Genomic DNA, 23,010 nt, shown 5'->3' with positions numbered 1-23,010 from the left:
TTGTGGTATAATCGGCTGTAGTAATCGTAAGAACAGGGAAACTAATCACAGTTTCTTCAGGTTACCGCCAATTATCGAGCATCAAGGAGAAAATACGCGAGAACTGTCTTCAAAGAGGCGAGCAATCTGGCTAGCACGGATAGCTAGAAGTGACCTTACATCCGAGTCCAGTTTGGCCAATCTACGGATCTGTTCGGATAATTTCATTAGAGGTCGGTCTCCCTATTTAACTAGTGTGTTTCATGTACAGTATTTATTTCACTTATAAATCCTAGAATATGCAAAATTGTCATAATATCTACATGCAGTTGAGTAACCACACTGTGTGTGTGCGTGTGCTTTTTAATGTGTTTGGTGCGCGCTTTTTTTCCGAGTGTTTGGCGCGTGTGTGCGTGTGCTTTTTAATGTGTTTTTAATGTTTGGTGCGCGCTTTTTTTCCGAGTGTTTGGCGCGTGTGTGCTTTAATGTGTTTTTAATGTGTTTGGTGCGCACTTTTTTTCTGAGTGTTTGGCGCGTGTGTGCGTGTGCTTTTTAATGTGTTTGGTGCGCGCTTTTTTCCACGTGTTTGTCACGTGTGTGCGTGTGCTTTTTAATGTTTGGTGCGCGCTTTTTTTTTTTTTTTCTTTTTTCCCCAGAGTGATTTTTAACTTTTCTTTGTATGTAACTTTATCCTCCGCGCGTAAATTAGCTTGATATTCACTCTCTTTAACGCTTCTTTCTACATCGTCCGCCATGTTGGAGTGTTTGCTTGTCCTCCAACACGGCGGGGGGGCGGTACCCAGTGACGTTATTGCACAGGGTCTATAAGAAATCGGGGAAAAAAAATTGTGGCAGTCAGTAACGGTTACTTTTTTAGACCAAGCAGAGGGAAGAAAATATGGAATCACTCAATTCTGAGGAATAAATTATGGAATCACCCTGTAAATTTTCATCCCCAAAACTAACACCTGCATCAAATCAGAACTGGCTTGAGGCCAGTTTTTATTTTTGGGAACATCCTGATTGTGTTTTGGGGTCATCTAAGGAGCCTAAAAAAGTTGGTTTAGTCCTTGGGGGGGGGGGGGGGGTGCAAAGGTCGTGGTCGTAGCTCCCCTAGTACAACCCCTGGCAATAATTATGGAATCACCGGCCTCGGAGGATGTTCATTCAGTTGTTTAATTTTGTAGAAAAAAAGCAGATCACAGACATGACACAAAACCAAAGTCATTTCAAATGGCAACTTTCTGGCTTTAAGAAACACTATAAGAAATCAGGAAAAAAAATTTTGGCAGTCAGTAACGGTTACTTTTTTAGACCAAGCAGAGGGGAAAAAAATATGGACTCACTCAATTCTGAGGAATAAATTATGGAATCACCCTGTAAATTTTCATCCCCAAAACTAACACCAGCATCAACTCAGATCTGCTCGTTAGTCTGCATCTAAAAAGGAGTGATCACACCTTGGAGAGCTGTTGCACCAACTGGACTGACATGAATCATGGCTCCAACACGAGAGATGTCAATTGAAACAAAGGAGAGGATTATCAAACTCTTAAAATAGGGTAAATCACGCAATGTTGCAAAAGATGTTGGTTGTGCACAGTCAGCTGTGTCTAAACTCTGGACCAAATACAAACAGCATGGGAAGGTTGTTAAAGGCAAACATACTGGTAGACCAAGGAAGACATCAAAGCGTCAAGACCGAAAACTTAATGCAATATGTCTTCAAAATCGAAAATGCACAACACAACAAAACAAATGAGGAACGAATGGGAAGAAACTGGAGTCAATGTCTGTGACCGAACTGTAAGAAACCGCCTAAAGGAAATGGGATTTACATACAGAAAAGCTAAACGAAAGCCATCATTAACACCTAAACAGAAAAAAACAAGGTTACAATGGGCTAAGGAAAAGCAATCGTGGACTGTGGATGACTGGATGAAAGTCATATTCAGTGATGAATCTCGAATCTGCATTGGGCAAGGTGATGATGCTGGAACTTTTGTTTGGTGCCGTTCCAATGAGATTTATAAAGATGACTGCCTGAAGAGAACATATAAATTTCCACAGTCATTGATGATATGGGGCTGCATGTCAGGTAAAGGCACTGGGGAGATGGCTGTCATTACATCATCAATAAATGCACAAGTTTACATTGATATTTTGGACACTTTTCTTATCCCATCAATTGAAAGGATGTTTGGGGATGATGAAATCATTTCTCAAGATGATAATGCATCTTGCCATAGAGCAAAAACTGTGAAAACATTCCTTGCAAAAAGACACATAGGGTCAATGTTATGGCCTGCAAATAGTCCAGATCTTAATCCAATTGAAAATCTTTGGTGGAAGTTGAAGAAAATGGTCCATGACAAGGCTCCAACCTGCAAAGCTGATCTGGCAACAGCAATCAGAGAAAGTTAGAGCCAGATTGATGAAGAGTACTGTTTGTCACTCATTACGTCCATGCCTCAGAGACTGCAAGCTGTTAGAAAAGCCAGAGGTGGTGCAACAAAATACTAGTGATGTGTTGGAGCGTTCTTTTGTTTTTCATGATTCCATAATTTGTTCCTCAGAATTGAGTGACTCCATATTTTTTTCCCTCTGCTTGGTCTAAAAAAGTAACCGTTACTGACTGCCACAATTTTTTTTCCCCTGATTTCTTAGTGTTTCTTAAAGCCAGAAAGTTGCCATTTGAAATGACTTTAGTTTTGTGTCATGTCTGTGATCTGCTTTTTTTCTACAAAATTAAATAACTGAATGAACATCCTCCGAGGCCGGTGATTCCATAATTTTTGACAGGGGTTGTTGAGGTTTGTGATGTGACCTTTGTGTAATAGCAGACAAATTGCTTTGAGATGAAGACAAACAAAACGCATAGACCATTTTGTATATATTGTTCAAAATATGCATTTGTGTTTATTGTTTGAACCTTTTTGTTGCACAGTCTTTCACACAAGAGCCCAAATTAACTTTATAAAGTGTCAAAACAGTTTATTATAGTTTGCTGTGTGTTTTGAATAAATGTGTGTGGAAAATTATTTTTCGCTTTACTTTTTCCTTATTTCTGATTGTAAACCATTATTACACTTATAAAACACAATTATAGCATATATATTTTGAAAGTACAGGTTGTCCTGAAAAAAAGAGACATAAAACTTGATTGTGGGATGCAGGGAGAGCTGTTAACAGCAATAATAAAACATTTATGCCAGGCAGGTGAACTGTCCAAAAAATGCGCTTGGATCCCAGAGGGTTAACCACTGAATCTAAAACATGACGGTAGATGTGTGAAACGACGTGGAATAAGTCTCTTTGCCAGTCAGTGACCCTGTGGCCTTGGCGGAGGTTTACGCTCTCCGAGTGCTTCTGGTTATTTTATTTAAATTACAGTGTTTGTAAAGCGTTGTGTGTTGCCCCAAAAAGCGAAAATTAAAAAGCGAAACACTCAGTGCGAGTCTGAGCAAAACACAGAAGAACGAGTGGACTTTTGCTGAGAGGATCTTCTTTCAGAGACTTTGTCAGTGTTGCTGGGGACGGAGCTGTGACTCTCCCGGTGTGAGGGGAGTGCTGAGCCCCTCACACCGGGCAGAGAGAGACAGGAGCTGGCCGCCGGGCAAATAGCCACTCCCCACGGAGAGCGGACCGTGTATTAGATGATGAGCGTGGACAGTCTTTTCTTAAAAGGCTTTATTTTACTCTGTATGTTGCGTTGGAAAGCTGTAGCTTTTGTTGCTAAATTGATTAGCTCTTACACGGTTTATGTGCATGCTCTAGTCTTCTGTTACAGTGCCACACATAGGCCTGGCATATGTACTACAGCGTTAAACAGAGCTTCAAGGCACAGAATTTGCCTCGAACATTTTTTGTAATCGAATTATTCGAGTTACTCGACTAATCGTTTCAGCTCTAGTGATGTCGCTTGTCATGTCCTCAACACAAAGTCTGCTTCAAAAACATTATTTTTGTTGTTCTTGTAAGCTTTAGTGCACTACTTCATGGTTGCCTTGACAAAACGATTTAGTCTGCAGATCCTAGCCTGGGTTATCCTCAAATGCCGTCCACTTGGCTCAACAAAGTTGTTGAACTGTCTGAATGATGCAGCAATGCTCCGTTTTGATCATAGTTTGCATTTTAATGTGTCAAAGGAATAACACTGTTTAATTTTTAAATTACAGCAAATCTCAAAAGGAGAAAAGATCTCCATAGAGCAAAACCTACTCTGTTAACCCTTTATCTACGGCGATGGCGCCCACGCCATATTTTCCATATGCGTATTTTTTTACCGTAACTCCGCCATAGTTTGTCCAATCCGAATGATTCAAAGTGCATTGTTAAGCTAACTCCAAGGGCTTTCCAATGATATATGGTGTATTACAGTAAACGTAAGCCTGTGACGCATCACGCAGAGGAAAAACACAGAAGTTTCACACTAGTGCGCCGCTGATTCTCATTACTGTAAGTTCTCATGTAAGACCTCAATCTGAAAAATTTCAACACTGACAGCAAGCCAAGAACCCGTGCTTTCCAACAGTATGCTATATGTTGCATATATTACGGTAAAGTGCGTTCTGTGACTTTTGAAACGAGGGACAAGTATGAAAAAGAGCGCAAAAGTGACAGAAAAGTACAGAGACAGACAGCAAACATAAATGTAGTAATTTTTGAGGAAAAGGCAGGGTGTTGGTGTCATTTGTGAAGGTGTGTGTGTGATGGTATGTGTCCATCAGCCACAAGCCACTGCCCGGTGCCAACAAGCAGTGGAAACCCAACTTGCCAGCGATCCACAAAGGGGCGGCGTTCTTGCAAGGTTTGCAAGAGTTCAACCTGCTGGATGTGCAAACTTTGTAAAATTAGCCTCTGTCTTCAGCCAGACAGAAACTGTTACAACCAGTACCACACTGACAATGGACTGATGTAGTTTAGATCTAATTTTGATTCTTGGTTATATATTTGTATATAGTTTGACACTTTGTTTTATTCATATTGTATAATTTTGCACAAAATGAGTGATCAAATGAGTGATTTATTGCACATTTTAATAATACAGATAATAATTCATATATTTATAAATAGTTTTGCACTTTGTTGTTGTTCATATTGTTTGCTTCTGCACTTTAAAATTGGTTACTTTTTGCATATTTTCGCTTTGTAAAATGTTTACTTTTGCACTGTTTCTAAGTTCCGGACACACACAATTATTTTGATTGTAAACACATACAGCTTCCTGTTAAAAATGTGAAATCCAAACTTCCTTTACATTGCTCTCATTTTTCACTAAAAAACTGAAAAAAAATCAAGTTCGTTTTTGTGTTTTTTCTCATTTTAAATGCTAAAACTTACAAATAATGTGTATAAATAGTTAATCAGGTGTAATATAATTGAAATTCAGGTACTCTGGGAAAAGGGTACCAAAGCACACAAACATAGAACATTATTTCTTAATTTTATTGCTATAATAAAAAATTATAACCAATCGTCCATTTATAGCCTCAGTAGATAAAGGGTTAATGAAAGCTCTTCCATTTGCATCCATTTAGAAATGAATGAGAGATTTATTTTTAATTAAATTTATTCTGAGAAGCCCAAATCACACCATGAGTGAACACAAGCACAACAAAGTTGTTAGATGATGACGGATCGCCTGCTCACTATTTTTAGTGCTCACATATACTTTATCAGACTTGGAAACAGAACTATAAGATTGAGGATTGAGGGAAGGATTGCACTTTACTAGCACTAATGCAGTTATGTTTGTTTTATCATCAAAGCCAACAGCTAATTTCCTTGAGAGTAATTATAGTTGACATTTACAGTGTCCATTGTTGAGTTGATGCACAATCTCCTCCACATCCTGTTCAGGAAATCAGCGCAGCAAAGACCAGACAGTCTCTTTACCTTATACAACCCCTGGCAAAAATTATGGAATCACCGGCCTCAGAGGATGTTCATTCAGTTGTTTAATTTTGTAGAAAAAAGCAGATCACAGACATGACACAAAACTAAAGTCATTTCAAATGGCAACTTTCTGGCTTTAAGAAACACTATAAGAAATCAGGAAAAAAGTTGTGGCAGTCAGTAACGGTTACTTTTTTAGACCAAGCAGAGGGAAAAAAATATGGAATCACTCAATTCTGAGGAAAAAATTATGGAATCATGAAAAACAAAAGAACACTCCAACACATCACTAGTATTTTGTTGCACCACCTCTGGCTTTTATAACAGCTTGCAGTCTCTGAGGCATGGACGTAATGAGTGACAAACAGTACTCTTCATCAATCTGGCTCTAACTTTCTCTGATTGCTGTTGCCAGATCAGCTTTGCAGGTTGGAGCCTTGTCATGGACCATTTTCTTCAACTTCCACCAAAGATTTTCAATTGGATTAAGATCCGGACTATTTGCAGGCCATGTCATTGACCCTATGTGTCTTTTTGAAAGGAATGTTTTCACAGTTTTTGCTCTATGGCAAGATGCGTTATCATCTTGAGAAATGATTTCATCATCCTCAAACATCCTTTCAATTGATGGTATAAGAAAAGTGTCCAAAATATCAATGTAAACTTGTGCATTTATTGATGATGTAATGACAGCCATCTCCCCAGTGCCTTTACCTGACATGCATCCCCATATCATCAATGACTGTGGAAATGTACATGTTCTCTTCAGGCAGTCATCTTTATAAATCTCATTGGAACGGCACCAAACAAAAGTTCCAGCATCATCACCTTGCCCAATGCAGATTCGACATTCATCGCTGAATATGACTTTCATCCAGTCATCCACAGTCCACGATTGCTTTTCCTTAGCCCATTGTAACCTTGTTTCTTCTGTTTAGGTGTTGATGGGTTTCGTTTAGCTTTTCTGTATGTAAATCACATTTCCTTTAGGCGGTTTCTTACAGTTCAGTCACAGAGTTGACTCCAGTTTCCTCCCATTCGTTCCTCATTTGTTTTGTTGTGCATTTTCGATTTTTGAGACATATTGCTTTAAGTTTTCTGTCTTGACGCTTTGATGTCTTCCTTGGTCTACCAGTATGTTTGCCTTTAGCAACCTTCCCATGTTGTTTGTATTTGGTCCAGAGTTTAGACACAGCTGACTGTGCACAACCAACATCTTTTGCAACATTGCGTGATGATTTACCCTCTTTTAAGAGTTTGATAATCCTCTCCTTTGTTTCAATTGACATCTCTCGTGTTGGAGCCATGATTCATGTCAGTCCACTTGGTGCAACAGCTCTCCAAGGTGTGATACTCCTTTATAGATGCAGACTAACGAGCAGATCTGATTTGATGCAGGTGTTAGTTTTGGGGATGAAAATTTACAGGGTGATTCCATAATTTATTCCTCAGAATTGAATGAGTCCATATTTTTTTTCCCTCTGCTTGGTCTAAAAAAGTAACTGTTACTGACGGCCACATTTTTTTTTCTTGATTTCTTATAGTGTTTCTTAAAGCCAGAAAGTTGCCATTTGAAATTACTTTAGTTTTGTGTCATGTCTGTGATCTGCTTTTTTTCTACAAAATTAAACAACTGAATGAACATCCTCCGAGGCCGGTGATTCCATAATTTTTGCCAGGGGTTGTAGTCTCTCTCTTCAGACAAAGCTCTCTCTGTTTCTGTCCCATGATAATGCCCAGCAGGGAATGGCAGCCCACCGGAGAGTCAGTTGACCCTGAGAGACCAGAAACGCAACACACTTGTCTTATTCTGGGATAAACCTTTGAAGGCCAGTTGGAATGACAAAACTAACCTTAAAAATACAAATATGTAACCTAATATAATATTAAAGGCAGGTTATCTTGTGACTATGGAGTGAGGAAATAAAGAATCAAGGGATGATGTTAAATCAGCTTTTTTATGTATATATTGGCATTTATATATCGCTTTTCCATCTGCATCAGATGCTCAAAGCGCTTTACAATAATGCCTCGCATTCACCCCGATGTCAGGGTGCTGCCATACAAGGCGCTCACTACACACCGGAAGCAATAGGGGATTAAAGACCTTGCCCAAGGGCCCTTAGTGATTTTCCAGCCAGGCTGGGATTTGAACTGAGGATCGTCTGGTGTCAAGCCAAACGCTTAACCACTAGATCACTAAAAAAACACTCATAACGATATAAATCAGTAGTACATTAAACTCTGAACTATATTTTCCATGAATTAGCATTTACATTATGCCTCTGTGTTCTCCCAGTTTGCAGTGAACATGTTCAGAACGTTGCCTCCTTCGTCCAACCCGACCGGTGCAGAGTTTGATCCAGAGGAGGACGAGCCCACACTTGAAGCTGCATGGCCACATCTGCAGGTTAATTATTGTCATACTAATTAGAATATTCTAATTGTCTCCAATATATGCATAAAGATAAATGTTGAGCAAATAAAATGAGTTTTAAAATAGGTTAATTTCAATATAGGAGAGCTTTAATTTCACGAGTTTATGTTGTACAATTCATTAACTTGCTGAATAACTATTCAAATAAATAAAAGCACAATCAGTGGTTCACCTGATGGGATAGAATTGTGAACTTGTTACTTTATGCCATCTTGCATGCACAGTGCAATTTGGGCAGTCATTCCTGGCTATTTTTAATGTGGGGAGGAGGCGCAGGTTCATAAGGTGGGATTCGCACACGATCAATCTGGTTATGAAAAGAAGAAATAGAAAAGCTTTGGTGACAACACACACACATAAATGTATAGCAAAATTAGTTGCTGGCTGTTATATTAATGTTTAAAACATTGTTTATAGGACTTTCAAATTTTTTTGCACAGAACTGTACCTCAACTTTGGGCATACTGGAATATTGTACTCGCTGACACTTTTGTCAACTGAATTCCCAAAATTGATGAATTTGTCTTCATGTGTTTCTCTTGCAGCTGGTGTATGAATTTTTCCTTAGGTTTTTAGAATCACCCGACTTTCAGCCGAATATAGCAAAGAAATACATTGACCAAAAGTTTGTCATGCAGGTAAGAATTGCACATTGTAACAGTGTCTTATGTTATATTTGTATGAAAAACAGTTTTGACTAACAAAGGATAATGGAAGCACTGCTTCAATCTTTGAAGAACAATATAAAAAGATGTGACCTACACTCAGCTGTGTTTTCTACATTGACTTTCTACACGGAGTTCTTTGAGCAACAAAAGATGCATTTCATACAATGAGGCCCCCCCCCCATTATAGCTCCTAGAATTATTTGACAGTGAGGATCCTAGAGAGAGAGACTTCCTCAAAACAACACTCCACAGGATCTATGGAAAGTTCCTGGGACTGAGGGCGTACATCAGAAAACAGATCAATAACATTTTCTATAGGTCAGTGCCATTCTGCTGCTGCACCGCTCATTTTTTTAAATCTGCTGTAAATACATCTTGAAAAACCTGTCTCATTGCCAAATATTTGTTTTGAAAGGTTTATCTATGAAACTGAGCACCATAACGGTATAGCTGAACTACTGGAAATACTTGGAAGGTATGGACTCCCATTTATAAAAACAGCAGTGGAAACGTGTTTATGGGATGTATGTAACTATTATATCAGATTCAGAGATGGTCTTTATCGTCTGATCAATACACAGACATATGAAGCTTGTAGCTGATAGCTGACTGTGTGTTAGCAGTTTTACTGGGCACCACAGTCTCATTTGAGGGCAGGCACTAAAGGAGTAAAATATGATTTAATTTCTCTACTTCAGGGGGGGAAACACAGCATTTTCTCAGAGGTTTTTGGCAAATTATATGCAAACAAAGTGAAAATGCAAAGAAAAAGTGGACATGTTGCAGTTTCTTTATGACCCGCAGCACAAACATGTCGAGGTGAGAGAACACAGCTAGTCTGGTTAGCTGTTTAGGCTAACACTTACCGACACGATGTCTCCCATCTGCCTCGTCTTCCTTCTCCACTGGGAACTGAAAGAAGAAAAAAAAAAAAAACCTTTTCGTGACTGCTTCTGTGATTGCAGCCGAAAACAAAACGGTACACTATTTTTTTCATGTGAAGTTATGCTGCGTATATATTGCACAATGGGACTGGCTGTCCCCATAAGTGGTCAAATCCTGCGATATCGTGCAGGGTTCAAACGAGACTGAGGTGCCCTATTCCTTCTCAGCCATTTATACAAGGGAAAGAGGAGTTGGGTTTTTTTTTCCCCTTACTTGTTACCCAGACGCATTTAAGTTTCTTTTTTGTGTGTATTTCACAGCATAATCAACGGATTTGCCTTACCACTAAAGGAAGAGCACAAGATTTTCCTTTTAAAGGTTTTATTGCCTCTGCATAAAGTCAAGTCACTCAGTGTGTACCATCCACAGGTAATGAGTGCAGAATTTTTAACTCATAATGAAGCAAGCGATTCAATTTAACCTTGAAATCATGTCAAGTTATGTAGATGTCAGAATGGTTTTCTGTATTCACAGATCACCACACTTTAGTTATTAAATGTAAATTGCAGCCCTTCACAGTTACATAATTGCACAGGCTGACATTGTGATGTATGTGTGTTTGAGAAAATTTAAAATGCTTTGACAGTTTCCTAAATATGTCTCTATACATTCTTTGCAGCTGGCCTATTGTGTTGTGCAGTTTTTGGAAAAGGACAGCACTCTAACTGAGCCGGTATGTCAAGTAAATTATGGTATAATATTGTGTTTTCCAGAAGATGCACCAGTCAGCCTTTATCCATCTGAAGGCACTGAATTTGTTTGTTTGTGTAGACATGTAAAACGTATCTACTTCAGAGTGGGGCTAATTGAGGAATTTTTAATTTAAGTATTCTTTTTTTATGTTTAACAAGGAACTCATTTACATTTGTAAATGAGTTCCTTGTTATGACTTATGAAATGTAAAACAGGTGACTCAGTTCTCTGCGAATTTATATATATATATATATATATATATATATATATATATATATATATATATATATATATATATATATATATATTCTACGTCATTTATTAATGTAGTTGTTGTACTTTACCATCACAATAGGTGGTGATGGCTCTGTTAAAGTACTGGCCAAAGACTCACAGTCCTAAGGAAGTGATGTTCCTCAATGAGCTGGAGGAGATTTTGGATGTAATTGAGCCCTCTGAGTTTGTCAAGGTGCAGGAGCCTCTCTTCAGACAGTTAGCAAAGTGTGTGTCCAGCCCGCACTTCCAGGTATCCGACAAGAGAATGTTGCCCTTCGAGTTCATTGCTGTTTTATCTAAGGTCTTTCCATGGCAGTGCCTGTTTGTGTTATCCTGACTGAGGTGTCTGTTATCTGCAGGTGGCAGAGAGGGCGCTCTACTACTGGAACAATGAGTACATAATGAGTCTAATCAGCGATAACGCTGCAAAGATTCTGCCAATTATGTTTCCTGCTCTGTATCGCAACTCAAAGACCCACTGGAACAAGTGAGATGCTGGACTGTTGGTGTAAAAATGTCCTGACACACTCACACTGCATGTAACACCAAGTCAGCACAGCAACTGGCAGAATAACACATTGTGCTCCTTGTTTAATCACACCCATAAGTAGTTGAACAGTGTCACAGTTATTGTAATTTTTGGTTAGGGTTAGGGTTGTGGTCAGAAGTTAACATGCACTTATGGACATGAATGTTATGGTGGTATTGGGCTTTCAATGATTTTGAACTTTAGATTTGCTGGTATCTAATAGGAAAAAAAAAAAACAATAATTAAGTGTCCATGGTGCCAATTTTCACAAAATATTGTTGGAAAGTTTGAGGTCCAGACTATAAGGAGGCCATTCCAAAAAACTTGATGTTAGCTTACGTTAAGTGTTCCACAAGCAGCTTTGATATGTTTTTGGGCCATTGTCTGGTTGAAACACCCAGTTGTGTCCACGTGTTGAAGTTGAATTTTGAGGTGATCCTGCTTCATTATTCCATCTGCTTTGTCAAATTCATCAGTTTCATTAACAATGGGCCCAGAGCAGAATGCTGAACATGTTGTATATTTGAATTTGAAGGCCTCCCCTTTGCTCCTCCAAACATATCTCTGATTATTGCAGCCAAACAACTTAAATTCTGTGTGGTCTGTACACAAAACATTCTTCTAGGAGGTATTATTTTTCTTTCTCCATGTGGTCAGCTGCAAACTTTAGTCAAACTTGAATGTACTGGTTTGTAACTTTTTCCCCTCTGATTACAGATCTTTAATTCAGGTTTTCTGCCTTTACAGTTTCATATTTTTATGAGATAAACATATTTGGGTGTTTTGGAAAATTTGGCCTTGGTCTCTGAAAAAGTAGTTTTGCAAAACACCTTTCAAGATGAAGATTTGTCTAAACTCCATTTCACTGCAAAACTGAGATTTTATCTTTGTAGTTCTGTTGTATTTAGTTTTAAGTGAGGTATTTGCCACTGAGGGGAACTGGCGAAACTGTTGGTTAAAAATGTCACTTTTGATTAAGTCTTATTTGTGTGGGTTCACAGGACCATCCATGGCCTCATCTACAATGCTCTGAAACTTTTCATGGAGATGAATCAGAAACTATTTGATGATTGTACACAGCAGTTCAGGGCTGAGAAAAACAAGTATGTGTTTAATTAGTAATTGCATAGTGACTGATTTAATTTCACCCTTTAGACAGCAGAGCCAGTTATGTTGCAGTTATAGCAGAGTATTTACTTCAGCCTTCACACTTTGTTCAATAGAGAGAAGGTGAAGTCAAAAGAACGTGAAGAGGCTTGGACAAAGATTGAGAACCTTGCCAAATCAAATCCACAGGTGAGTGGTACAAAAAATGTATACTTTTTATGCATACTTCTGTTTACCTCCACCAAGGATGTGATAGTTTTGCCTGCATCTGGTTCACTCATTGAAGTCTGTACAGTACTACTCAAAAGCTCACATCCAAGTTTTCTGAATCTTTATCAACGTATTGGACTTGCTTTGAAATAATATTGTTACTAATATATTTTAAGATGGAGACTCAAAATTTTAAATATTGCAAGCTGAATAATTTTGTGCCTCGGTGGAGATATTACTCTAAGTTAATTTCTACTTATAAACTCCAGATGAGTGACAAAAGGAAGAAAAATATTACCAAAGCTTTCATAACCTGTCACCAGTATGACTTTAAAGCCCTTAATTTATTTTTTTAGCATGATATTTGCCATTGTACCCCATCACACTCATGAACACAGTGGGGATGTGGTCAAAATGGGGAAAAAGTGCCATTTTCAAGTCCATACATGTTCCTCTGTTCCCACTAATTTCTTACCGCACACAAGACCATGTGTGTGAGCCATTAGAGCAGGGGTGGGCAATTACAGGGTCAACACAAAGCATCCGTTGATTTCAAGTATTTATAATGTCAAAAGCTACATGAATAATTTCACAATTTTGAAGAAGAATCAGCAAAAGAGAAAAAAAAACTTGAGTTTCAGCAACTGTAGATACCAAAATTGTAAAATTATTCATGTAACTTTTGATATTATAAATATTTGAAACCAAGGAGTGTTTTTGTGTTCACCCTGTATTTTTTGCAGAGGGCCAAATGAGAAACAGAAAATATTGTGGAGGGCCAGGCCAAAAGGCTAAACTCAATCTGCACAATAATAATTTTATTCTTATTTAAAAAGCAGTAAATGGCATTGTTTTGACAAAGTGTTGGATGTTCTGACTAGGCGATTGAGGGGGAGAAAAAAGAAGTTACCTCTCGGTTATACAACCCCTGGCAAAAATTATGGAATCACCGGCCTCGGAGGATGTTCATTCAGTTGTTTAATTTTGTAGAAAAAAAAGCAGATCACAGACATGACACAAAACTAAAGTCATTTCAAATGGCAGCTTTCTGGCTTTAAGAAACACTATAAGAAATCAGGAAATGACAGCCATCTCCGCTGTGCCTTTACCTGACATGCAGCCCCATATCATCAATGACTGTGGAAATTTACATGTTCTCTTCAGGCAGTCATCTTTATAAATCTCATTGGAACGGCACCAAACAAAAGTTCCAGCATCATCACCTTGCCCAATGCAGATTCGAGATTCATCACTGAATATGACTTTCATCCAGTCATCCACAGTCCACGATTGCTTTTCCTTAGCCCATTGTAACCTTGTTTTTTTCTGTTTAGGTGTTAATGATGGCTTTCGTTTAGCTTTTCTGTATGTAAATCCCATTTCCTTTAGACGGTTTCTTGCAATTTGGTCACAGACGTTGAGTCCAGTTTTCTCCCATTCGTTCCTCATTTGTTGTGCATTTTCGATTTTTGAGACATATTGCTTTAAGTTTTCTGTCTTGACGCTTTGATGTCTTCCTTGGTCTTCCAGTATGTTTGCCTTTAGCAACCTTCCCATGTTGTTTGTATTTGGTCCAGAGTTTAAACACAGGTGACTGTGAACAACCATCTTTTGCAACATTGCGTGATGATTTACCCTCTTTTAAGAGTTTGATAATCATCTCCTTTGTTTCAATTGACATCGCCCGTGTTGGAGCCATGATTCATGTCAGTCCACTTGGTGCAACAGCTCTCCAAGGTGTGATCACTCCTTTTTAGATGCAGACTAGTGAGCAGATCTGATTTGATGCAGGTGTTAGTTTTGGGGATGAAAATTTACAGGGTGATTCCATAATTTATTCCTCAGAATTCAGTGAGTCCATATTTTTTCCCCTCTGCTTGGTCTAAAAAAAGTAACCGTTACTGACTGCCACAATTTTTTTTCTGGATTTCTTATAGTGTTTCTTAAAGCCAGAAAGTTGCCATTTGAAATGACTTTAGTTTTGTGTCATGTCTGTGATCTGCTTTTTTTTCTACAAAATTAAACAACTGAATGAACATCCTCTGAGGCCGGTGATTCCATAATTTTTGCCAGGGGTTGTAGACTTGAAAGGTGGCATAAAAGCCAGTGTGATATTCATAAATGTGAGCATAAAGCTCCGGAAACCACAACTGGCGTATGCAATGTATTAAATTAGTATCAATTGTATGAATCACAGTGAGTTTAATTACGTGAACGGAACTTTGCTATGGTCAACAGTGACAAGACTTACTGACCTTGTCGAGTCACTTTAAGAGCACACTCTCATCATTTTCCATCAAATATTCAGCCATATCTGTTTACATTTTTATGTCGGTGTTTTTGCTATTCCATCCATCACTCAGTTTCAGGAGGTCGGGTGTAACAAGTCCACACAATCTTGTCTGATTTGTTTCACTGCTTCAGCAGTTAAAATACAGGGCAGATTTGCATTTGCACTGTATGCTAACACCATGAGTTTGTCTTTGTTCTTCCCAAGAACACGGAGACCTCTGAGTTAACTAAAAAAGATTCCAGTCATTGAAACCCTACCTTTTTTAAAGTCATGTAAACTGCACCAATCACTCCTGTTTATAGTGAAATCTGCCATCTTTTATATGCTTGTTGGTAGCTACAGTGGGGAAAATAAGTATTTGACCCCCTGTCAGTTTTGCAGGTTTTCCCACCTACAAAGAATGGAGAGGTCTGTAATTTTTATCGCAGGTACACTTCAACTGTGAAAGACAGATCTGAAAAAAAAATCCAGAAAATCACATTGTATGATTTTTAAATAATTAATTTGCATTTTGTTGCATAAAATAAGTATTTGATCACCTAAAAACCAGCAAGAATTCTGGCTCACACAGACCTGTTAATTTTTCTTTAAGAAGCCCTCTTATTCTGCACTCTTAACCTGTATTAATTGCACCTGTTTGAACTTGTTACCTGTATAAAAGACACCTGTTTACACACTCGATCAATTACACTCCAACCTGTCCACCATAGCCAAGACCAAAGAGCTGTCTAAGGACACCAAGGACAAAACTGTAGACCTGCACAAGGCTGGGATGGACTACAGGACAACAGGCAAGCAGCTTGGTAGAAGACAGCAACTGCTATGATTATTTATTACAAAGTGGAAGAAACACAAGATGACTGTCAATCTCCCTCAGTCTGGGATTCCATGCAAGATCTCACTTTGTGGGGTTAGGATGATTCTGGGAAAGCTCAGAACTACACAGGAGGACCTAGTCAATGACCTGAAGAGAGCTGGGACCACAGTCACAAAGATTACATTAGTAACACATGATGCTGTCATGGTTTAAAATCCTGCAGGGCAGCAAGGTCCCCCTGTTCAAGCCAGCACATGTCCAGGCCTGTTTGAAGTTCACCAGTGACCATCTGGATGACCCAGAGGAGGCATGGGAGAAGGTCAGATGAGACCAGAATAGAGCTTTTTGGAGTCAACTCCACTTACCATGTTTAAAGGATGAGAACCACCCCAAGAAAACCATCCCAACCGTGAAGCATGGGGGTGGAAACATCATACTCTGGGGGTGCTCTTCTGCAAAGGGGACATGACGACTGCACCGTATTGAAGGGAGGATGGATGGGGTCATGTATTGCAAAATTTTGGCAAACAACCTGCTTCCCTCAGGAAGAGCATTGAAGATGGGTCATGGCTGGGTCTTCCAGCATGACAATGACCCCAAACACACAGCCAGGGCAACTACTCCGTAAGAAGCATTTCAGTGGCCTGGCCAGTTGCCAGACCTGAACTCAATAGAAGATCTTTGGAGTGAGCTGAAACTCCAAACCTGAAATATTTGGAGAAGATCTGTATGGAGGAGTGGACCAAAATCCCTGTTGCAGTGTATGAAAACTTGGTCAAGAACTACAGGAAACGTCTGACATCTGTAATAGCAGACAAATGTTTTTCTAGGGGATCAAATACTTATTTATGCAACAAAATGCAAATCGATTTTCTGGATTTTTTTTTTTTTTTTCTCTGTCTCACAGTTGAAGTGTACCTATGATAAAAATTGTAGATCTCTCCACTCTTTGTAGGTGGGAAAACCTGCAAAACTGACAGGGGGTCAAATACTTATTTTCCCCACTGTATGTTAGCCAGTCAAACCCACAATGTACTGCATGGCTCAATATGCGCAGTTCTCTTAAGTAGTTAATGTCAGTGCAGTTGTTAATACATCCTTGTTTAATTCTTACTGCCTTTTGGTTCACCCACATCCTCATTGCACATATTTTGAACATGTTAAAGTTCGAATGTATCGTCTACGTTTCTTTAAATGCTGTTCAAATTACTGTTGAATTAGGCCAGGGGAGCAATATTATTAAGAGTTGAGATCAGAATTTGACATTAAACCTGATTTTGGTCTGCACACAGAAAAGGTCAACTCAGTAATTTCAATTTCAGGTAAACTCAGTACAGAACAAACATCCTGCAAGTATGCAAATCTGGTATGGGGTATTCTTAGTACGTGTCACCGGTAGAGTCAATATGGAGCATACTGTACCGTGCAGCACACACAGCGCATACAATTTCCACGTATTTAGGATGTTCTTTTAATTTGTCACTTGTGTGATGGTGTTTTTGTTTTTGGTAGGTCTTTGTTGCTCTGTTTAGGTCTGTTCTTGCTTCTGTTTAACATTACAGGCTATCGTTGAGTGGTCCTGCTTTATGAATGTGCTTAGTTGTGGTAATGGCATGATCTGACATGGTCTCATTTTTAATGGCCCTCACTGCCAGTGTACTTTTAAAAAAATGTGTTTTATTACATCAATGCAACAATATGTTGTCACAAAGTATTTTGGATGTTAAATTCATATTGTGGTATTTCCACTTCTTGATGTTAAACCATTTTACACACAAACCATTTTTGTGTGTTGAAAATGCAACAGTCTTCAAATTTAGATTTTAACCATTTCAGTTCCAAAACCCCAACTAAACTGCTGTGACGTTTACTCATTTTATTCATTCAGGACCCTCTTGAATCATTCTTTGCATGCAACTGAAAGTCTTTTCTTCATCCTTTTGTGTTTTATTTCTTTTTCTTTTCAACGTAGTTCTCTATGTATGTTGATTCCTCTGACCTCAATAGTCCTGTAGCAATGGAGACGGATGTTCCTTTGATAGAAGACTTTCAGAGGTTAAAAAGGACAGTTGAAGGTGCATCTCAGGTAAAACCTGACTTTTCTCTGTCGCTATCCATTTTCTCACAATCACTCTGTACAGTAATAAATGGTTTCCAGTGCTTCCAAATTCTGCAGTTGAACTGATCTGCTGTTATCATTTTCTACATATACTTTCTGTAGAGATTGTAGTCTTTGCTGCCTCTGCCAAAGTGGTGATGGTACACTTTTTCCCTCGTGCTCTGGAGCAAGACTTGAGCTGATTGACATGAACCTCGATGAAACATTTGGGCCTGGTCCCTTCTAAAAACAGTGTTCAGAACTGACATGCTAAGTCTTACTTTTACATTTTATTACAGTCTCATCACACCTTGGCAGAACAACACGCATTCTGAGTGCTGTTCTAGTTTCAGTGCAGTTTTTGTCATGTCTGAATTGGAGCAAACAACAGTTTGGAAACAGATGACACTGGAATCAAAACTTTGTTGTTTGTTGTTTGCAAGTTGTCATTGTGATGTAGGATAAGGGATGGGAATTGATACGCAAGATCTTAATGGTATTGATTAGGGGAGTGACGATACACTCAGCTCACGAGACGAGATGATAATACAATAACATGCTTTTGGAGGGCAGTATGCATTTTTAGAGGCCCGACGTTCATGCCCAGTCGCCCAAAATGACAGATATTCGCCGAGTCAGGCCTCTGAAAATGCATACTGCACGACACCAGCATGCTATTTGCATTATTATCACTTACTAAGATACACAACACGTAACACGTACATAAAAAGTTGGCTCACTTTAACTTTTGTCGTGTCGGCTGGCGCGCTCTGCTCTCCAAATTCAGCAGTGCGTCCTCATCAAGCTGGCTACTTTGGCTGCTGTTCATTGTCGTACTATCCATGAGAAAATCATCCAGAATATCCATATTGGGACCAACACACACTTCTTGCCTTTTTATCTTTTCCTTGGCGGACAGTTCTTGGGCTACGCGCTATGACGTCATTTGTTTACACACAGCGGGCGGGTATAGCCAGGTAGCGTCAATGTAAATCTACGATACTGGCCTAGCAATGCCTCGGTAAAGTGATAATAATATATGATATTGGGTTTGTGAGAACGAGACAAGATGAGATTTTCACACCATTTTCAAGGAAGCCTAAAACATTACTGTAAAATAGCCTTTTACGCTTGTTTCGTATTTGACCGTCACAAATTGCAAAACACTGGAGGTGCATTTTGAAATATTTTAACTAATCATCTTGTAATGAATGTCACTTCGATTCTGCTTTTCTGCATATGAATTATCATTTGCAGTAAAAGATGAAACGATATGCAAATTATGTAAAAGTTTTTATTGCAAGTTTTTTTTTTTTTTTTTTTTTTTTTTTTTTTTTTTTTTAGCTGACACATTATGTATAAGCCCCGACCTCCAGCCTTCGAGAAAATCGGTTCCATGAGTGGGTCTTGAGGCAGACCCCAGGAAGGAACCCTGCTTGAGGTCACTTTCTGTAGATATCCAGAACAACGATATTGATATTGAACACAAATATTGCAGCAGAGACATCTTAGATGATCTGTTAAGATGTTTCCTCCCACAACAAGGTGTTTGTAATAAAACGCTCCAGACGAAACACACACAGCCTCCACAACAGCTTGCAGCTGTATCCATCGGACAATAAGTTACAGATGTTCTGAGAGTAGGGGTCACAGAGCTCAGCCACTGCCACTCAAACCGACCACACCCCCCAATTATACATAACTTTATGCCTTAAAATGACTTTAACTAAGAAGTTAGGAAAAAATGCACTCCTGTACAGTTGTCACGGAGGAGGAAACAATGTACAGAGACCAAAACTACTGTTGTTCTTTCAGCTGCCCCCGTTTGTTTGGGGAAGCCACAGTAACAACCAGATTCGCATTGATATTTGTGACAAGTTTTACACCTGATGCTCTTCAAGATGCAACTCCAGTCTTACCTGGAGAAACACACACTGGCCCTGGTGTTCTGAAGAGGTCTCCCATTCAAGTACTAACCAGGCCCCACACTGCTTAGCATCTGAGATCTGATGGGAACAGACTGACACAGAGCAGACCAAAACTGTTTTTGTACCAGTCTGTAAACATATTTATTTGTACTCTAATATTGAACATTGGAAACCTGCTCCGTTTTGGAGCCAGCCTCAAGAGGCCAGTCAAGGAACCGCCACCTTTTCTATTTCTGGTAGGACTTCATCTGAGGCCATCAAAGTTTACCGCTTGGAAGGAGGCCACAGAGCTGCGAGCTTTATTAACGGACATCTGTGTGCCATACAGCACATTTACAGTGTCACACGCTCTGTCCCTCTGTGCTCTTCCCTCTTTCTCCTGACACACACACTCACATTTCTGTGGCACACTGACCATTTGTGTGGAATAAAAATAGACAGATATGCTGCTACTTGCCTCAGTCCGTGCACGCCATGCGCTGCTTCAGAGCTACAGTGAGTGACTGCTTGTGAGTTGTTGATTTTCAAAATAAAGCCCCCCACCCCCAAAAAACAAACTGTGACACAGATTTTCCCTGCGACGAGAAATATTGTCGTGTTTTAATATCACGAGATCTTGACACAATCATAATATTGACACCTTTATCACGTTGACTCTTTATCTTAAAGGGGATAGAGAATCAAAATCATCTTTTTCATGTTTTTGGTGTTAGTTCAGAGTCTCCCCGCTGTGGGGAATACACACGAAGTGCCAGCAAGTTTCAGAACCTCTCTTTCAAGTAATTCTCCTTTTTTGAATTGCCGCCAGAAAATAGGCCAATTCGTGTTTGAGGGAAACGTTGCGTGACATTTTCACCAATAGCCCCCCCCCCCCCCCCCACACACACACACACACACACACACACACACACACCCTTTCACACACGCCCCTTTGAAATTAATTATTCATAAGGTTGTGCTCACCCATTCCTACCACTGGAAGAGGAGCAATGGCGAGCTACAGGTGTGCCTTCCCAGGCTGTCATAGCGGACTGCGGTCTTTCCATATTCATCCCACGGAAAGCAATGTACGCGATCACTGGCTTTTATTCATTTTTAGCCGCATCCCCAGGACATACAACCGCCGACTATTTCTTTGCTCTGCACATTTCACGGAGGACTGTTTCACCAACCTTGCTCAATTTCGAGTTGGCTTCATCGGCATTTAATACTCAGTAGAGGGTCAGTTCCGACTTTGCGACAAAATCAACCCCAGCAATCAGTACAGCCTGTAAGTATAACATTTTCTTTTGTTTTAAATTTGTGTTGCGCTATATTCCTGTTGTTAGAATGGCACGTTAGCTCTGGTGTGTTCCTCTAAAGGGTATGAGCTAACCCCTTAGCAGCTAGCTATTTGCATTATTATGCTGGCAGCAAGTAAGCCTGCAAAGGGCAGCTTGCTTATTTCAGTGCATAACCTTTGGAAATCACAGTAACCGAAGTAAAACAAAACAAATTAAGTTTCGCATATTTTTTTAGTCCAATTTTGCGTGTTTTTTTTTTTTTTTTTACGTCCTCATCAAGCAGCTGGTCGCGGCGCCGCGAAGGGAGAGCACGCGCATTGTGTTCTGCGTGTGTCTGTTTAGAAGAACCTTCTCGCCCAGAAGAAAAAAGAATGCCAACAACTACCAGTGATGCCGGTAACAGCACTGAGCTTCACAAAGACAAAGATGTTTTTTTTTTTTTTTTTTTTCCGAGCTGCTCCGCATCTGCTGTTAAAAACAGCTGATCCTCCGCGCTTTCTTTTCAGTGAGAGCAAGGGCAGCCAATCAAACAACGGCAACCGATCAGCACCAACACCTACGTGCATTTCATAATGAGGTTGCCAAATAAGCTCCGAAACTACGTCATTAAGGGCAAATGACGCATTCTAAACGCAGCATAGTCACATAGCTGTTACAGAGAGCCTTTTAGGAAGGTTTTGAGCCATTACAGACCCAACCAATTTTTTGGGGCTACATATCACATCACAGAACAAGGATTAATGCCCCATTCAACCTCTCTCTATCACCTTTAAATTTAACTTTTATTTAACCAGATTAGTCCCATTGAGATCGAGTCCCTTTTACAAAGGAGACCTGGACAATTTTTTGAAGTTTCCAGTTCACCGAACCTGCAGATTTTATAGATTTTGTAATTGATTCCTGATTCTTTTTCTAAAAGGGGCAAATGTCGGCCCACCTGAATTTGCAGCTTGTTTCTTTCTTGCTCGTTGCATAGTTTGATGTCATGACGTTGTTTCTCATATCATCATGCGTTAGTTTTTGTATCGCTGTTTGTCATGAAAAATATGCCGTCATTGATAATGTCTGAGACTCATTATTCCAATGGATGAAAATTTGGAACAGGTTCTTGATTCCCATCCCTTTTTTAGGATATGTCTTGTGTATTTTGCATCATTTCTGATATTTGTCTAGTGCAGTGTGCTGAGTTTGATTTGATTTTATGTTTTTACTAAAGTAATTTTGTTTCTAAAGTTAGATTTTTTTTTTTTTTTTTTGCTGTGCTCACGACGTCCATCAGGCACGATGTGACTTGTATGACACCAGGTCATGACATGAGAAGTTATAATTAATGTTCATTTTCCCCTCGGCAGTTGCAACATGACCAGCGGCGAGAGCGACCTCTAATGCGACGCAAATCTGAGTTGTCTCAGGATATCTTCACCGCAAAAGCCTTGGAGTCCCACCGCAGAGCTGAAGACATGCTGACCTCCCCCGACGGACTTTAGGTCCAGCAGAATGCCAGCCCTCTGTTCTGCTGCCCGTTCTACCCTCAGTAGCTCCAGAGGCATGAATGATTGACCACAGACTCTGCACCTCCGTCCCACCCAGGACCCAGTCGCACACTGGTGACTTTTTCCAAAACTCTTAGTTACCCCTTCATTCCTGCTGCTCCCCCTTTCATCTCGCTCATCCAGTCAGAGTCTGCAAAAGCTCCGTTTCCACCTTCCTAAAACGTTTGCTTTTTCGGGTTTTTGGTTTTGCAAACTTGGATGGAAGCAGAGGATGTTGGTCTTCTCGTCTTCTTCACCACGTTCACTGTGTTCGCCATTGATCTTAATGCTTTTCTTTCTTCTTCTACCTGTTCGTG

General features: G+C 39.6%; 1 protein-coding gene and 1 long non-coding RNA gene across 6 annotated transcripts in view; one reads left to right on the top strand and one right to left on the bottom strand.

Annotated features, from left to right (window-relative positions):
- LOC117532127 (serine/threonine-protein phosphatase 2A 56 kDa regulatory subunit gamma isoform) overlaps positions 1–22,798 on the top strand; it is a 70,021-nt gene extending 47,223 nt beyond the window's left edge. For 2 of the 5 annotated variants that reach the window (XM_034195405.1, XM_034195407.1), the window contains 12 exons: positions 8,177–8,287; positions 8,860–8,952; positions 9,170–9,300; positions 9,398–9,457; positions 10,188–10,296; positions 10,547–10,600; positions 10,976–11,146; positions 11,256–11,383; positions 12,427–12,528; positions 12,649–12,721; positions 17,825–17,938; positions 22,514–22,798. In XM_034195405.1, the coding sequence (XP_034051296.1) occupies positions 8,177–8,287; positions 8,860–8,952; positions 9,170–9,300; positions 9,398–9,457; positions 10,188–10,296; positions 10,547–10,600; positions 10,976–11,146; positions 11,256–11,383; positions 12,427–12,528; positions 12,649–12,721; positions 17,825–17,938; positions 22,514–22,648 (1,281 nt within the window). In that variant the 3' untranslated portion in view covers positions 22,649–22,798. The remainder of the gene's footprint in view (positions 1–8,176; positions 8,288–8,859; positions 8,953–9,169; positions 9,301–9,397; positions 9,458–10,187; positions 10,297–10,546; positions 10,601–10,975; positions 11,147–11,255; positions 11,384–12,426; positions 12,529–12,648; positions 12,722–17,824; positions 17,939–22,513) is intronic. The other 3 variants (XM_034195406.1, XM_034195409.1, XM_034195408.1) reach the window with 2 other exon arrangements.
- On the bottom strand, positions 17,368–17,828 carry LOC117532128. The gene is made up of 2 exons (XR_004566790.1): positions 17,658–17,828; positions 17,368–17,603 (listed from the first exon to the last, which is right to left on the bottom strand). It is a non-coding gene; the product is annotated as an uncharacterized LOC117532128 (long non-coding RNA).
- Positions 22,799–23,010: the final 212 nt, after the last annotated feature.

The sequence above is a fragment of the Thalassophryne amazonica genome, chromosome 19 (assembly GCF_902500255.1).
Source record: "Thalassophryne amazonica chromosome 19, fThaAma1.1, whole genome shotgun sequence".
NCBI classification, from domain to species: domain Eukaryota; kingdom Metazoa; phylum Chordata; class Actinopteri; order Batrachoidiformes; family Batrachoididae; genus Thalassophryne; species Thalassophryne amazonica.
The sequence above is the reverse complement of the archived record's forward strand: the minus strand, read 5'-3'. Positions and strand labels throughout refer to the sequence as shown.